The sequence below is a fragment of the Hydra vulgaris genome, chromosome 01 (genome assembly GCF_038396675.1).
Source record: "Hydra vulgaris chromosome 01, alternate assembly HydraT2T_AEP".
Taxonomy (NCBI): domain Eukaryota; kingdom Metazoa; phylum Cnidaria; class Hydrozoa; order Anthoathecata; family Hydridae; genus Hydra; species Hydra vulgaris.
In genome coordinates this window covers 10,235,943-10,254,928 of record NC_088920.1, presented here as the reverse complement: position 1 = coordinate 10,254,928, position 18,986 = coordinate 10,235,943, and the positions used below count along the sequence as shown (strand labels likewise).

Sequence of the window (18,986 nt, the reverse complement as noted above, 5' to 3'; positions counted from 1 at the left end):
TTTTCAATTATTTGTGTAGATATCTACCAAAAAAAGAAGGTTTTCTTCAATAAATACCCAAATAATTTTATATATTATTTAATAAATTTATTTAATATAAACTTCTAATAGTTGAATAGAGTTAATGGATTGACTATGAGTCAGTTTAAAATAGAGTTAAAAATATTAAATTCAATATAAAATAAAAAGGGAGAAAGAGATGGTACTCGCTTTATTTAAAAAAATGTTATTAGTACTTGTAACTTAACTTAAATAAATAATAATTCTAACATCCCTAGGACTTAGGGACATAGAGTCCGCTAAAGTTTGCGACAATATATAGAATAAAAAATGATCCGGTAACCGAAAAATATGACCTAATTCTGAGGGATGTAAAAGTCTGCAAACCTTAAAAAATAATCTGCTAACTCCTAGTCAACACGGTTTTTATCCGGGGCGCTCTTGTGAAACAAATCTTCCTAATGTAATCAATACATGGATGCTTAATTTATATAAAGGTCTTCCCGTCGATAATGTTTACCTTGACTTTAAAAAAGCATCTGACAAAGTCCCACATGAGTATCTTCTTTTGAAACCAAAAACCTATGGAATTAATGGTTCGATTTTCTATTGGATTAGAAACTTTCTCACAAATCGAGACAAAGAGTAATGATAAACGGTATGTAATGATAATGGTATGTAAGGAGTAATGATAAATGGTAATTACTCTGATTGGGTACCAGTAAAAAGTGGAGTTTACCAAGATTCTATACTGTCAACTCTATTATTTATTATATACGTTAATGATATTTCCAATATAATGGCTTTAAATGCAGTAATTTTTGCTGACGATCTTAAAATATTTTACCCTCTTACTAATTTGCATTCACACACCGTACTTCAAAATGATAGTGATATCAAGGTTGACTGGGCAACTAAGTGGAGGATGAAAATTTAATGTAGATAAATGTTCAGTTATACACCTCGGATACAAAGACAAACATCCCCTACGGGCATTCGTTTTTAAAAGTTACTTTCTAAATGTTTTTTTTAACGTTTTTAAAACCCCATTTTAAACGTTTTTTACGTAAGAATGTTTAGTAGACGTTTAAAAGACATTTAAAATACTTTTAGAACGTAATTTCTAACAAATTCCCGCTGGATCATGTCTATTCTAAGTACAATCCAGAGTGAAGAAAACAAGGATCGACATCAAATCTAGACAATTATCTACAAGAAGAAAAAGCAATTTATTATTAGTATATTTGTATGACAGGTTGACAGGCATTCATGCGTATACAAATCCAATTTATAAACCTTATAAATAAAAATAATATTAAATGAGTATTTACAAAGTTATAAAAAAATAAATGAAACGTTTGCTTCGATGACTAAGAGTTCGATTACTGTTAATGATGCTTATTTTAATCATAAGATAAAGTTTAAATGTACTAGAAAAATAATTTTCATGTCATATCTATGTTTTCTGTATTTTGCTATTACTACATAATAATAAGATATTATAAATGTGTATGTACAAAGTTATAAAAAAGATATAAAACGTTAGCCTCGTTTACTAAGAGTTTGAAGTTATGTTAATGACGCTAACTTTTATCATCCCTATGGGCATTTTTTTTTGAAAGTTACGTTCTAAATGCCTTTTAAACGTTTTTCAAACGTCTTTTAAACGTCGTTTAAACGTTTTTTACGTAAGAATGTTTAGAAGACGTTTAAAAGACATTTAAAATACATTTAGAACGTAACTTTTAAAAACAAATGCCCGATGGGATAACAATAAGTTCAAGTCTAATGCATTTAATATTCATGTCAATGTTATTTGTATTTTAATATTTCTTTGCTATAATAATTATTCATTTACTGTTCAGTTAAACCTTGTTAGCAACATAATTTACTGTTCCAGCTAAACCTTGTTAACATCAAATATTACCAGTAAAACGTTATTTTTTTAGGTTATAGCAAGCTTTCCATAATCAAATATGGTTAAAAAAAGTTTTAGCCTAATTGATAAAAATTATGGCAACTTAATAAGCAAGAATTGCTTTTTAATATTATATTTTTATAAAAGTATAATAGTAAGATTAAAATTTTAAAGGTAGAAATGGTAGAAATGGTAGAAATGGTAGAAATGGTAGAAATGGTAGAAATGGTAGAAATGGTAGAAATGGTAGAAATGGTAGAAATGGTAGAAATGGTAGAAATGGTAGAAATGGTAGAAATGGTAGAAATGGTAGAAATGGTAGAAATGGTAGAAATGGTAGAAATGGTAGAAATGGTAGAAATGGTAGAAATGGTAGAAATGTAAAACAGTGAGAATTTCATATGAATATAATAGCAATACTGACTTTAAAAAAATGGAAATAATTTGAATAATATGTGTAGAATACATAAATAATTTCCACCTTTGTTTTTGCGTTGTAGTTTTTCATTCATAATGGTTTAATTTTTTATAGTATCAGTATTAGTAAAAAGACGAAACCTTTAACAATAATTTTTTTTAGTTTGACATGTTTTATTTATGTTATTTTTGTTTAAAACAAAGGGATTTGAGAAGTAAAATACTATCTGTTTTTTTTTAGAGTTGGTTTTGCTGATTAATAATTAAAAGCAAGAAATAAATTACTTTAACAAATATTAATTTAAAAATATGACATTAAATATAGTTTTGATAAAGTAAACTTTTTGGGCAATTTAAATCTGGTAAGTTTACACTTATTCTGACAAGTTTATTTTTAAATTTATGTTTTCATGTTTCATAAAGTGAAAGAAAAGTTTTTCTCCCCTCTAACCCTGAGTTTTATATCACAAATTATTGCTTACAGAGATTGATCAAATATATAAACAATTTCTGTAATGTATCAAAAATATACAAAATATTTAAAATAAACAGATTTTCTCTGTGTTTTGCGCGGGCTTTTGTGAATGGATTGAGGGTGAGATTTGAGCTGGTTAAAAAATGATATGTCAATTACAATGAGATGTGAATGGTATATTAGTAGCATATATTTTTAGACAATGAACAGTTTGTTTCACATTGTTTTATAAATAATAAAAAAAAAAACTTTTAAAAAGTACATTTAAAGTAATGTGACATAAATTGGAATAAATATACAGTTGCAGGAGTTTTCACATAAATTTAATTTGGTGCCTCCTTGGTATCTTTTTGTAGTTTTTATTTATATAAAATTAGTTGTTAGTTAGTTATTAGATTAGTTTTTTTTCTAACAATGTACGATACATGGCAAAGCATGTTCATGCAATACCATTTTAATAATAGTTTTATTAAATTGTATATAGTAGCATTTATTTTTATGTAAAACCATCAGTCATGCTGTAACGTTTAAAATTCATCTATGTATAACTAGTTATTATACCTTTTTCAGAACTTGCTCTGAAATAAACTTATTATACCATCATAAAATGTACCTAAAAAGCAACATAAAATTAAGAAAGAAGTTTTAATCGAGATAAATACTGTATTTCTCTCGATTCCTTTGCTTATGTTTAAATAATCATGATTATAAATGTAGGTATTCTACACTCGGTTATATTTGTATTTAGATTGTGATTTATTTACAAGCTATTTATATTAAGCCAAATAACATCAAATATCAAGCAAAAAAAAGTTGTTTTAATTTCTCTGCAGACTGCCTGTAAACACTAGCCCATCCCAAATTGACCCTCATGAACAAACTTTAATAGATGGAGTATTTTAAAATGTTCCCAAGGTATTGTATTCTTAATAAATTTTTGATTTTTTACTTTGAATGACTATTTATACTCGCGTCATTCTTTTAAACTTAAACATTTTTACATTTTTTAAGTTTTTAAGGACATTTTTAAACGATCGGCGAAATTAGAAACTTACAAATTATTAACTATATACTTAAGTCATTACAAAGATGGAAGGTTTTAATCTATACTGATTATGCGCATTTTTATTATTATTATATTTGTTTACTAGCGGTATTTTAAAAACGCACAAATTTGTTATGAAATTAAAAAAACGTAATTTTCAAATACAATGACATTGAGGCCCAATACACAGGAATTTAAAATTCGTTAAATACTATTTATCTCAGACACCTCACCCACTTCAAGCACTAGCTATTTAAAAGGGATTTGTGCAAGGTTAGCTAAACTTCATGGCCGCTCATGAAAGTTAGCTAACCTTGAAGGGGGGAGGTAAAAAGTTTCTTACTCTTCTCTCCCCTTCATGTCAAAGAACTTCAAATAACCGTAGCCGTAAATAAAATTGTTAAGCTGGAGAATAAACTATTTAAATCTCTGAATTAGAGCTGGGATATTGTTGATACAAATAATGAGACGGTGCTCGTACAATTTAATCAACAGAGTGGTAAGGATACCTGGTTGGAATAACAGACTCTATTGGTGCCCAAAACTATTAGGAACCTGATTGTCCATAAAATCTTAAGAAACAGTAAGGTAAGGATAAAACTATATCACTTTTAAATATCTTTATGCAAAAACAAAGTGTATAAGTTTCTAATTAAATTTTAAAGTTATTTACAATTAGATTTTTAAGAATTGCGGAGATTATTGCAAAGTTGCGGAAAAATATCAGACCAAAAAACAAATCAGACCAAATTATAAAAACGGTGCTTTCACTGATAGGTTTATGGCAAAGACATTTTGCTAAACAAAAGTTCAAGATCTACATTCAAAAAATCAGACAGGTTCTTATTCTGAGTGATAAAATAGTCAAATAAAATGAATGAGTTTAATTTTCTCCTAAAAATCGCAAGTCAAACAATACCCAGTATTGCTTGACCTGCGAGTTTTCTGATTCTGCAGTTTTTAAACTTATAGTGTCATAAGTTTCGATATTTTAGTCTTATTATTTAAAAATAATAAAAGTAACAAGTTATTTAAAAACATAAACTTGCAAAAAGGCTTAAAATCTGAAACAAAAACATAACTCTAAACCAATTTCATTTTCTCCATTGATTGATTTCTCTAAAAATCAGTAGGAATATAATAAAAATTGTACTTTGAGTTTATCTTGTCAAAATTAGATGTAATAATTTTTTAGCAGTATCATTTTAAACCTTATTTTATCTACATTACATAAATGTTAATTTACACTTTTAAGATCAACAAAACTATTAGCATATACGCCATTATACTGAGCATGAGCCTGCTGCAGAGGTGGTATGAAAGTCATGGTAAAACCATGCAAGGTTTTTGGATTCGTAAACAATGGTGCTGGCCTTAGTATCTTCTAACAGAGATCACTACATAGAAATAGTAAAAGTTCTTTATTCATCCCAAAGGTAGGTCTAAAATGATGTAAAAAAAAGATAGAACTAAAAGTAAAAATCTTCAAAAAAAATTTTTTGTTAAAAAAACTAGCCACAAGGTCTTGTGATTTCATAATATACCAGACTCCTGGTGAACTTTTGATTTTTTAGTTCATAGTTGAATCAGCTTTTTTTATAAAAGGCAAATTTTCTCAAAACTTCTTAAGGAAATTTGCCCTTTTAAAAAACACTGTAACAGTTTGAAAAAATGCCTTTGGATGAGACTCCTTAAGACTTTTTGAATAGAATGTAAAATTGTATAACCCTTTAAAGTTGCTGCCAACTCATCAGAACTCTCAGTTAAATTGTAAATCCATTGACCATAGTTTAAGAAATTTAATTCTCAAAACAATAAATTTTTTTCTTGTTTTTAAAAAAAAATATTGTAAGAAATTCAATTTTGCTGTGCTTACAATATATTTAGTTCAAGATAATATAGAGCGTGTTATGTGCTTGGAGAAGCTTCAAAAGCTACTCCATATTCATCACTATTGGTTAAGAAGAAATAACTTAAAATAATTCGATTTGTTCAAATAATTTGAACTTTGATCCGAAACTTAACTGTTAGTTCTAAACTTTAAAACTACATTTTAAAATTACTTTCATACATATTTTCTTGAGATATTTATCTTTAGCTGGAAATGTATATATATATATATATATAAATATATATATATATATATATATATTTATATATATATATATATATATAAATATATATATATATATAAATACATATATAATATATATATATAAATATATATATATATATATATATATATATATATATATATATATTATATATAAATCTATATATATATATAAAAATATATATAAATATATATATATATATATACATATATATATCTATAAATATATATATATATATATATATATATATATATATATTTTTTTTTTTTTTTCTTGTGTAGTTGTTTGAAATAACAGAAAGCGTTTTAGGGTTCTCCCAGTTTAGTTTACCATTACAATGTTGTGAATGTTCTACTATTCCAGATGTTTCCCAGTTGGCTTTTGTAACATTATTTTTATGTTCTTGAATTCGTGTGGAAATCTTTTTTCTTGTTTCACAAATATATCATGAACCACATGAGCAATTAAGTTGGTACACTCCTGGATGACTGTTCGGAGGCAGTTTAGACTTGTTTCGGCAGAGTATATTAATCAAGGGATTACCAATTCGGAAGACTGTTTTAACACCGATTTTACGAAACTCTCTTCTTAGAACAAGGCTTAATTTTGGGATCCATGGTAAAGTAACAAGATTTTCGGTATCAAATTTTTGAGAACTAGATTTATTTGTGAAGTATTTATAATTTTTAGCAATATCTGAATACTGTTTATATGAATGTCCTTTTACAGTAAAAACCTTTATAAGAAAATTAATTTCATCTTGAATATTATGTTCTGAATAAATTTTGTATGCTCGAGCTAAAAAACCTCTAAAAATACTAACTGCGATATTCGGTGAAATACATGATTTTGGTTTTATAAGTACGTTTGTAATTGCATCTTTACGGTGTATGGAAAACTCATTTTTGTGAAGGGAGTGATTGATTGAAATACAAATATCTAAAAAATTTAATTGGTGTTGAGCAATTTTGTATTCGCATGTATATTGGATTGATTTTTCTTGTGAATTTAAAAGTGTTAAAAAAGAATTTGCGTCATCAATATTATTAAATCGAGCATGACTATCATCAACATAACGTTTATAAGACTTTGGTGCAATATTGAGATTTAAAGCCTGTTGAATAGCATTAGATTCAATATGTTGTAAATATGCTTCTGACAAGACAACCATTATGGATAGACCTAATGGACCAGAGTTTTTTAAAATATATATTTTGTCTTCCCATAAAAAATAACATTTACTAATACAGAGATCAATAAGTTTATGAATGTCAACTAAAGATAATTTATTTCGTTATATAAGTTCATCTCTATCTTTGTTTAGCATATCAATAATTGTAACAGTTGCTTTATCAAGTGGCACTGATAGGTATAAATAAAAAACATCAAATAACACTTGAACTTCGTCATTAATAAACCATTCTTTTGCTGTTGATACAAACGAAAATGAATTTTTAACACGGCATTCGTTTTTATTTAAAGTTGGTTGTATTATCTCAACAAGATGTTGCGAAAGTTTATGGGGTGGTGTGCCAATGTTCGAAACTATTATTCGCATTGGATAACCTATTTCACTTTTATGTGCTTTAATACAACCATACAAACGGGGTGGAATTGCATCTGAAGAATATATTTTACCATATGATTTTTATCTAGTTTTTTATCTTTTTTTAATTTACTAAGGGTACGTTGAATAAGATTTAGGAACTTCTGAGTTAGATCAACTGTAGATATTGTGCCATTGCCAAGTTGTTCCTTTATTTTTTGTATTGCTGATTCTGAATTTAAAATGGCAAATCCATTACCTTTATCAAATGGATATAATTTTATGTTGGTTGAATTTTTTAGTTCATTGATAGCTAGACGTTGATTTTTAGAAATATTGCTATTGATTTTCACTCTTAAATATTTGGTTAATGTTTTGCTGACATTCTGTCTTAAAAAATCTGCTCTTTCTACGTTCACATTTTTTTCTATATTTAAAGCGTATTGCTCAGTTGATGTTATAATATCAATAAATGGAATTTTATTTTGAGTTGGAATAAATTGTGGACCAAGAGATAATAAGTTTTCCTGTTCACGTGAGATTGATATATTCGAAAGATTTAATATTGGATTTTTTATCAGGTTAGTAGGTGGTATTGAAATAGTATTCAAAGAATTAAATTTTTTTATACCATTATTTTTAATATAGTTGTTAAGAAAAATGAACTTACGAATTAGGTGTTGTTTTGTTTGTTCAAATTTAATTTCTCTTGATTTATCAGTTATGCGTTCTATGTTTAGCATATCACAGGTTTCACAATATTTTTGATTGCATTCGATAGTTCGATAACCATACGTTTGCTTTGGTAAAATCTTTTCTTAGCGTCATTTTTTGCAATAATTAATAATTTTTTCCTATATTCGACCATTAAATTATAACCGTTTTTTGTTTTTATTGAGGAATCAATGTTAAAAGATTTAGGTATGATATTATTTTTTATACATCTCTCTAAAAACATCCATTGGTTTTTGCTAGCAGCGTTCTTGGTCTTTTCTACTTGTAATTGAACAGTATTTTTGTAAAGCTTCCCACCGTAGGAAGAAGTTATCTAATATTTAAGTGACATCTTTAACAGTATGTGTAATAATCTTATAAGCATTAAAACATCATATTCGGTATCATACTATTTATTTCTTTTTTTACGTAATATTTCGGCTCATATAGTGAGAGCCATTATCAAACTGATAAAACCGTTAAAAAAACCGTTTAATTAATGTTTATTAATGACAAAGTTCAAGTGTCATTTGATGTTATTAATTTATATCCATCAGTGCCACTTGATAAAGCAACTGTTACAATTATTGATATGCTAAACAAAAATAGAGATGATCTTATACAACGAACTAAATTATCTTTAGTTGACATTCATAAACTTATTGATCTCTGTATTACTAAATGGTATTTTTATGGGTAGACAAAATATATATTTTAAAAAACTCTGGTCCAATAGGTCTATCCATAATGGTTGTCTTGTCAGAAGCATATTTACAACATATTGAATCTAATGCTATTCAACAGGCTTTAAATCTTAATATTGCACCAAAGTCTTATAAACGTTTTGTTGATGTTAGCCATGCTCGACTTTATAATATTGATGACGCAAATTCTTTTTTAACACTTTTAAATTCACAAGATAAATCAATCCAATATACATGCAAATACGAAAATGCTCAACACCAATTAAATTTTTTAGATATTTGTATTTCAACCAATCACTCCCTTCACAAATATGAGTTTCCCATACACCGTAAAGATGCACTTACAAACGTACTTATAAAACCAAAATCATGTATTTCACCGAATATCGCAGTTAGTATTTTTAGAGGTTTTTTAGCTCGAGCATACAAAATTTGTTCAGAACATAATATTCAAGATAAAAATAATATTCTTATTAAGGTTTTTACTGAAAATGGACATTCATATAAACAGTATTCAGATATTGCTAAAAATTATAAATACTCCACAAATAAATCTAGTTCTCAAAAATTTGATACCGAAAATCTTGTTACTTTACCATGGATCCCAAAATTAAGCCTTGTTCTAAGAAGAGAGTTTCGTAAAGTCGATGTTAAAACAGTCTTGCGTTTTGGTAATCCCTTGATAAATATACTCTGCCGAAACAAGTCTAATCTGCCTCCGAACAGTCATCCAGGAGTGTACCAACTTAATTGCACATGTGGTTCATGTTATATTGATAAAACAAGAAAAAAGATTTCCACACAAATTCAAGAACATAAAAATAACGTTACAAAAGCCAACTGGGAAACATCTGGAATAGTAGAACATTCACAACATTGTAATGGTAAACTAAACTGGGAGAACCCTAAAACGCTTTCTGTTATTTCAAAAAACTACACAAGAAAAACTCGTGAGGCTATTGAAATACAACGTGTTCAATGTTCAAGACCTAAAGAAAACGTTTTAAATCGTGACAATGGCAATTTGGTGATGACTCACCATTGAAAACCATTTTTTGTAAAATTAAAAGTGTTGAATTTCTGACGTTGCAATGACATCATTTGGTTAGGTTTATTATAATTTTTAAACGGTTTTTTTAACGGTTTTATCAGTTTGATAATGGCTCTCACTATATGAGCCGAAATATTACGTAAAAAAAGAAATAAATAGTACGATACTGTATATGATGTTTTAATGCTTATAAGATTATTACACATAATGTTAAAGATGTCACTTAAATATTATATATATATATATATATATATATATATATATATATATATATATATATATATATATATATATATATATATATATATATATATATATGTATAATATAATGTAATATACATATATATATATATATATGTAAAATATACATATATATATGTATAATATACATTGTATATATATATCTATATATATATATATATATATATATATATATATATATATATATATATATGTATATATATATATATATATATATATATATATATATATAATATATATATATATATATATATATATATATATATATATATATATATATATATATATATTTATATATATATATAAATGTATTTATATATATATATATATATATATATATATATATATATATATATATATATATATATATATATATATATATATATACATATATATGTATACATATATATCTACCTAAAATAATCAGAAAAAAAGTGGGTGTTGGTATATACTTTTTAAATACATTAATACATTTTGATCTAGTTTAATTTACAACAAAAAATCAAAAGCTTTTTAACCACACTTTTAAGGTATATATTTTCGATTCTGATTTTTTGATTCAAGGCTCCAATAACATTTATTTATAAAAAATACATTGTTTGATACCAAAATGAGGTGAAAATAATAAGGTTTGTTTCCTGACTGTAAATGACCTCATAGATCAACAAAAAATCACTTTAGAATAACCTTAGTTATTTTATGTATTGTAATCAGTGAAATATAGATACTATAAATTTCTTAAATTGAAAAGCACAGCGTTATTTTTGTTACTTGAACATGTAGTAAAAGTATTGTTGAAAAAATTTATTGAATTTGACATCAGAATCTATTTGCGCTCTTTATTAGAAATTTGATCAAATTTAGTTAAAAACCGCAGACAGCGTATTTTTGAACAACATGGGTGCAAATACTTCTAACAAGAAAAAATAAAAAATTAACAAATCTTTCATATAAATATGACCTCTATGCTACTCATTAGCCAATCCACATAAAAATTGGTTGTCAAAAAAAAGAAACTTATGGGATTGGCTCGTTAACACTTTAACTGTCTGCAACTGAAGAAATTTACACAACATTATAAATTGTGTCATATTGAGGCTTTAGTCTTTTTTGTATTTATTTTTGTTTTGTATTTTTTATTTATGTAATTTTTTAACAATATAGTAATATTTTTGTTTAAGAGATTTAACAGAATATCATTATGATCACCTAACTACTGGTAAAATGTAACCTAGTGCAACCTGTTCCATACCCTGCTACCTTATCGAAATTACTTTTTAAGCAATGGCTAAATGAAAAAAACTTTTTGTCAAGTCTACTTACTATTTGCGAGAATAGTTTAAACATTTTTTGTTTTATCTTTAAGTTCTAAAGATGAAACAAAAAAAAATTCAAACTAATCTCACAAATAGTAAGTAGACTTCACAAAAACTGTGGGCTTGGTGATAACACTAACTTTATCTTCGTCTAGCCCCAGTCATATAAATATTTTTTTTTTATACATTACGATTGCCAATAAAAAATTGTTTTTGTTATTGGTAGATTAAAACATTGATGTTATGATTTTTTTTAAATTTTTTAGGTAATTTTTGCTATGTAAATAATTCATTGTAAACTTGACTCGATCATTGACAATGTGTAAAAAACTCAAAAATCTATATAGTCGCCTCATTCCTGCTAATTATACCGAAGTTTTAAGAAAGGGTTATTTATTTATCATTGACACAACAAATGAACTACCAAGAGTTTGTTCTAAGCGTAGGACGGCGTTGCTTATTCTTTGATACTATACCGCTGTTGATAAAATCAGTCTCTCAGAAGACCTTTTCATAAAGCAATTTCAACAATTTTTAAAAATAAACTATTGCTTTACAAAGTTGAATACCACAACCCTCTTTAACAAATTTTTACAAATTTACTATCCCCTCTTCTTTACCCCACCCCCTTCTATTTTGCGTATTTTCATTTGAGAACAATCCCGTAAGAGGTCTTCTACAAGGCAGTAGTTTAATGCAGTTAACGTTAGACCGCTATTGGTATTTTTGTTGAGACAAAAACTTTTTATATGAGAAACGTCAATGTTGAAAGATTTCTGGTTTTTTATACTTTTAATTCTTTTTGATAGAAATTAAAAACTGCTATCTAATATAAATTAACAATTAAAAATTTCTAAAAAACTTTTAACAAACTTATTCAAATTAGCACTTAGAAACAATCCACTTATCTAATAAAGATTTTAGTTAAACAGTAGATTTGTTTTTAACAGTATGAAAAAATCAAAATGCTTTTAAGTTAACAAAACCAAAATAATCTAATCCAAGATTAAATTAGCAAACTACTACGTAAAAAATTATTTAGAAAATTTAGAAAATTACAGCGTTGTATAAATGCTTTAGGTGCTTTGTATAAAGCAAATAAAAAATATTTTCAATACACGCAATACTTATAGCAGTATATCCTGCAAACGAGAAATTTGTTTTGGGACAAAAATTTGTCTTATTAAAACAAAGATTTGATCTCATTTATAAACCGCTTTTATAAATAATGTGCATGAGTATTGTTTCAGAGTCAAATAACTATTGTATTTTGAAATAAAGTATTAAAGACTTTCGTTCTATTTTATAATTTGTCGTTTAGTTTATCTTAATTTATATCCAGAGACAGTTGATATGTTGATTATACAAGTAAGCTTATTTTATTATATTTTGCAATTGAATATATATATATATATATATATATATATATATATATATATATATATATATATATATATATATATATATATATATATATATATATATATATATATATATATATATAAATATTTGGATGATGTTATAAAATATCTAGGAAAATTATAAGTTTATTTTCCGTTAGTTAAAACAACTATCGAAAAGCGAATAAAAAATAATAATAACATCTGCAAACAGCTTAATACCACAATCTCCATCAGTGCAATAAACTATGTCCTTAATAAATATTAAGAACAATATAAGTCATAGTACAGTTCCATGTGGTATTCCACTTTTAAATGGAGTGTTTTCAAAATATGAGGTACCAACACACACACATTGAAAGCGGTTAGTTACAAAATTTTTAATCCAATTAACCCTTTATGGTTGACTATGTGAAGACATTGAGTAAAAAAATATTCCTTTGGCAAAAAACATAGTTTTATATCATTAATTGCAAATCAGAATTTTTTTTTTGCTACCATTAGCAGTTTTTAAATGGCAAATGACCGCCATTTGGCGGTTATGAACCGTTAAGGAAAAATCACAAAAAAAATTATGTTTGAATAAAGAAACTTTGAACAAATCAAAATAATTACTTTACATGAAGAGAATAAAAACAATTGTTTTTTTGTTTAAACATAAACAAATGTTGCCTTTTTTGCAAAAAATTCTGCTGTTTCCAACCTTACATAGGCGACAAATAAATTTTTTCTCACGATGTTCTGGCCAATGATTTAACCAATCAAGCTGAATATCTTTATTTGGTAATGGAACTGAATTCTTTCGCTTTTGTGGTGTCACATCCTTACACAATTTTCTTTTAGATTGCCTGCCAACTGCCAGTAGGGGTTTCTCTGCATAAGACAAGCTAAATGCAATTTGTGTTGTAAACTGAAGTTATGTCAGCTGTTTTTTTTTTAGCAATATTTAATTGATTGCAATAACGCCTGTAAATCAACCAACCATTAACTTTACAAATGTCAATGCAGTGAAACATGATTTTAATGTACCAACGCTTGGTTATAATATTAGTGCGATAAAGTAAAATTAACATGTCACATAAATCTACACCTCCCATGCATTGGTTATATTCTTTTACTACTAATAGACAGTTTATGTTGACAAAGTTTTTTTCATTGCGATTCCATCTTTTAACATCTGATATTGAATCTGGATCACAATATGTTGAGCATAATTGGACACATTTATTATCGTACCATCTGGTGATTATTATTCCTGAAATAATATCACATTTATATGCATGGCTTCCTCTTCCTTTTTTTCTCATTTCACTTTCAGTTGGTAAACAACACCCTTGCATTTTATCATTTCTAATTGTTGCTGTTGTAAGAATGCCTAATTTGTTCAAATGTAAACATAAATCAAGACTGCAAAACCAATTATCAAAGCAGAGCTTAAAGTTTTGATTTTTTGGTAAGGATTCTATTAAATGTTTCACAACATATGAGCCGTTACATTTTTCAGAGCCAATTGCTGCAGCACCAGTATATAAGAAAAAGTCATATATAATTCCTGAAATTCCCCTACGAACAAAGTTTTTGAAACCCCACTTCACTTGCTTTTTAGGATTGTATTGCCTTATTCCACTATAACGAGTTTTGGCTGGAATTATTTGCTCGTCAATAGAGTGCCCAGTTTCTGGTTCTATAGAAAGACAATTTTGACGAAAATGATTTAGTACAGGTGCAATTTTATAAATTTTGTTATGTTTATTAACTGGATCATTAAGTCTTGAGTTATCAGCTGCATGTAAAAATTCTCTTATTTTTTTATATTGAGACAAAGACATGAGATCAGCTATTTTAGGATATCGCGTCTGCGTTGACCAACACATATAATATGCTGGCAATTTGAAAATAGACGTGTACATTTGTATTGCAATAAACTGCTTCAATTCAGTTTCTGTTACATTTACAGATTTAGAAGATATCTGAACATTGTAAAGATTTGTTTGATCAGCAAGTAAGGTAAACAAAGTATCTTTCCAAAACATTTGGAAAGTATCATTGGGGTAAAAGTATCAACATTGTTAGGCGGAAGACTAAATTCACAACCAGATAAAGTAGTGTCTCTTATTGGTGGTCTTTTATTACACCATTTATAATTATGAGTTATTGGCTATGGTAATGTGGATGAAGAAGTTTGCTCATTTGTATTTGGTTTATCTGAAGTTGTAAATTCAATATTAATTTCATCTTCCAAAATAATATCTGCAGTCATACATTGCTCTTCTTCACATATACTTATCTCATCATTTATACGGGTAACCAAAAATAGATTATTATCGTCCTCTTCCTCACTACTAAGTTCCAAATCTGAAAGCTCAGACTCTGAACCTGGCTCCAAAATATACAAAATATGAAATAGCTTCACTTAAGCCATAGCGTATTTTGTTTTGTTTATTCATTTTATTATCTAAATGAAACTGTGATTTATAGAAATGTGATTTATAGAAAACAACATATGTGTAATTATTTATATGGTTAGTTTACTCTATAAAAGTTATTATTTTCTTAATAAATTTTTTTTTCTAAATTGATATTAAAATAGTTGTTACAAAATATGTAAATAACATGATAGAGAAATTTTGTTTAACTTTAAAATTATTTGTTAGTAATACATTTTGTAAAAATTATCTTATTTAAAATATGTTAATTTTCAAAAATTAATATATTTTGTTGTAACTGTGTTTTTGATAGGTTTTACCATAAAAATTACAAAATAATGAAGAATAAAGTGTATCTAACTTTTGATAATAACTATGTGTTTCTTTAACATCAGTTAGATGTTTCTAAAATAATAGTAATGTCTTTCTAATACTTAATATCTGTAAGAGTTAAACCAAAACAGTTTTATGTTTTGAACCAAAAACGAATCGCCGTAGTTCATAACAGCCAATTGGCGGAATCAAAATAACTAATGAAATATTGATAACATAAACAAATATTACAAACTTGGTTGCATACAAAAAATCAAATTCTAGGTTTCAACTAATAAAAAAACATTATTATTAAATTTAGTAAATCCAAGTATACAGGTCATTCAAAAACATGTAACTTTTGAATGTAAAAACCTCATAACTTTATCGACCTATTTCATAATATCCAATTGTTCAGCTTCGCATAAGCTTATTGCAAAAAGATCATAGTAGGCTAGGGTTTTATAAAAATATTTTCCAAATCTGTCAAAATTCAAAGTACTCGTCTGCTTTGGATTTAAAAAAGAATGCCGCCATTTGGCGGTCCTATCCAATAAAGGGTTAAATAGTTAGATTTAATTCCATAGTATTGCAATTTGAACATTAGTTTAGGATGAGTTACCGAGTCGAAAGCTTTTTTAAAATCAATACAGATGATGTCAACTATTTCATTATTATTTGCGGCAATGGTCCATTCGTTTAAAGTTGCCTGCATTTGTGAACATGTAGATCCGCAATTTATAAAACCAAATTTTAGATAAACTAAAATTTTTTTAACAAAAGTAAAAACATGTAATGATGATTTTATGATGATTTGAGTTGTTAATAAATTACCTTGACCAATTAAATTGTAGTTAAAAAAGAAATCAAAACATACATAAGGAAATTTAAATGAGGTTAATGTTTCTTTCAATTTAGTTTTTCAAATCTTCAAAGTTTAAGCAATGTTTATTTATATAATTATAATATGAGGAAACTTTTTTTATATTAAAAGGTCCGCGATAACGATTTGGTTTGAACTAATTACAAAATAAGGCATGGGAACGACAAAGTTATACTTTGAAATATCAAGTTATTCAAAAACTTTCATTTAAGTCAGTTTGAAATTGTATTGAAGATCCGAGCCGAAGCTCAGATCTTCAATACAATTTCAAATCTGAGCATATTGATTTAGACAAAAATAGTATGACTTGGTGATTATTAAGTTTATAAATATTGAAAGGCCTGAAGTCATGATAAAGAGAATCAAAATAAGCATTTCTGTTTGTCCTAAATGTTACACTGCAAGCATGACTTTGTTTACCATATATTATTTTTATTTTCATGAATATATTCTCCGGTAAAAAAATTGAAAAAAATGACCAAAAAAATCTTTTCATTAACGCATATTTAAAAAAACTTTTTTTTTTATATAACATAAAACAATTTTTCAGAAATGTTTTAATATATTTAATATGACTATATAAAATAAAATATCATACTTTTAATGTAATTTTTATTGTTTAGTATGAAGTTTGTATTAAATTTCCTTTTAATTGGCTGGATATTATTGCTTTTAGTAGGTTTATAGATTAAAATAAACTTAGTTTTCTCTACATTTTATAAAAATAGGTTTCTTATAAACCACGCTTTAAAAAAATATAAACCTTCGTAAATCATTTTAAAAAGAATTTAAATGTCTTTTCAAAAATTAAACAGAGACTTTACTTTACAAGTTTACAATTTTGAGAAAACTTGACAGACAGCAACTTTTAATAAAAGTTGCTGTCTGTCAAGTATTCTCAAATCATAATAATTTTGACTTATTTTCTACTCTTTTATACAGTCTTTCACGGTGTCACTTTACATAAAACTTTGGATAAACCAATAAAAAAATCCTATGTTAAAACAATTACTGTTTAATGGATTTAATATATGTTTATATAATTTGTGGTCTGTAGAATTATTTTTTACACCATAACATATTATTTTTAGTTAAATGATTATAAAACCTGTTTTACATAATGTTTTTAATTAGTTTTTAAAAGCAGGGCAAAACTGAAATATGTCTCCAGTTAAAGAATTTAGTTGCATGATAAGATTTGAAAAAAGGTGTTTGTTTGGCAATTTTTAAGTACTCCGAATAATAAAATGATTTAAGTGAGAGGTTAAAAGTAAGAAGTTAATATGACTCAATAATAAGAAAAAAAAATTTATATACACTAACAGTAATTTGGTTTAATGTGAACATTTGCTGAACTTTTATATGCACATTTAAGTACGTCTTTAATTATGGCAGTTGTTATAAGAAACAAATCAAAGCATTTTTACCAAATATTCTGCTGTTAGAACTTTCATGTTTAGAACAACATGAAAGTAAAAATCTCTTAGTATTAAAAATCTCTTAGTATAGCTTATGTAATTAGCTTTGTTCATGTAAGTTTTATGCCTAAAATATTTATTTACATAAACTTTGTTTCTCTTGATGATTTAAATAGGTCTTTTGTAATCCATGGGCGTTGATGCGACTAAGAATCTATAAATTTGCTTTTAAGTAGAAAATGCCATATCATACATCTACATTATTAGTTTAAGAATTTACCATTATTTACCTCATTAAATAAAATAATTATACTAAAATAGCAAAATGGTTGCTAAATAAGCAAAATATATTACTATCTTGAATCACATTTTATATGTGCCATTGTTTAGTTGACTATAAAGTTAAAGTTAGACCTATAATTCAATAAAATATTTATATTATTGTAAATATATGAGGTAATTAGAAACACAAAACCTTTAAAAATTGCCAAATAAATAAAGCGATAAAGATTATTCTAGTATATGTTGTAAATACTAACCCAATGAATTAAAATTCAAATCAATTTCGTAACTAGTTTTAAATATATCTCCGTCGTCAGTCAAAAAAGCATGATTTTAGAAAACATTGCAAGTAAAGAAAAAAAAAAGTAAACAAATTTGGTGAATAGTTCAAAACTGTTCACCAAATTACATTAAACCAAGTTATCTTTTATTTTGATCAGGAAAACCATTACATATTTGTTTTTATTTTCCTGAATCTGTTTTATAGTTACATTGCTTTATCGCTTTAGGTATTTGTTTGCTTTCATTACGTAAAATACAATTTTGTCAATTATTTGCCGTTAATAAAATTGTTTAACACAAATATTGTTTAGACATCTCATTTAAATTGATTCAGTAGAACTCTGTATTTTCTAATGTAAATATTTTTCAGAAATTTCTTCTTCTATGTTTTGTGTCTATTATTGTATTATTGTATATATTAA

The 18,986-nt window shown here is 26.1% G+C and overlaps 3 protein-coding genes across 6 annotated transcripts in view; 2 read left to right on the top strand and 1 right to left on the bottom strand.

Annotated features, from left to right (window-relative positions):
• The first annotated feature begins 8,976 nt into the window (after window positions 1–8,976).
• On the top strand, window positions 8,977–9,978 carry LOC136074073 (uncharacterized). Its single transcript, XM_065786373.1, has one exon. The coding sequence runs from the start codon at window positions 8,977–8,979 to the stop codon at window positions 9,976–9,978; it is 1,002 nt and encodes a 333-aa protein (XP_065642445.1).
• A 2,632-nt stretch (window positions 9,979–12,610) lies between these two features.
• LOC136075096 (uncharacterized) overlaps window positions 12,611–18,986 on the top strand; it is a 97,748-nt gene continuing 91,372 nt past the window's right edge. Inside the window, exon 1 of one of the 4 annotated variants that reach the window (XM_065787354.1) lies at window positions 12,611–12,929. The gene's annotated coding sequence lies outside the window, so the exon portion shown is untranslated. The remainder of the gene's footprint in view (window positions 12,930–18,986) is intronic. The other 3 variants (XM_065787355.1, XM_065787356.1, XM_065787357.1) reach the window with 3 other exon arrangements.
• Window positions 13,849–14,994, bottom strand: LOC136074072 (piggyBac transposable element-derived protein 3-like). Its single transcript, XM_065786372.1, has one exon. It carries the CDS (start codon window positions 14,992–14,994, stop codon window positions 13,849–13,851), a length of 1,146 nt encoding a protein of 381 aa, XP_065642444.1.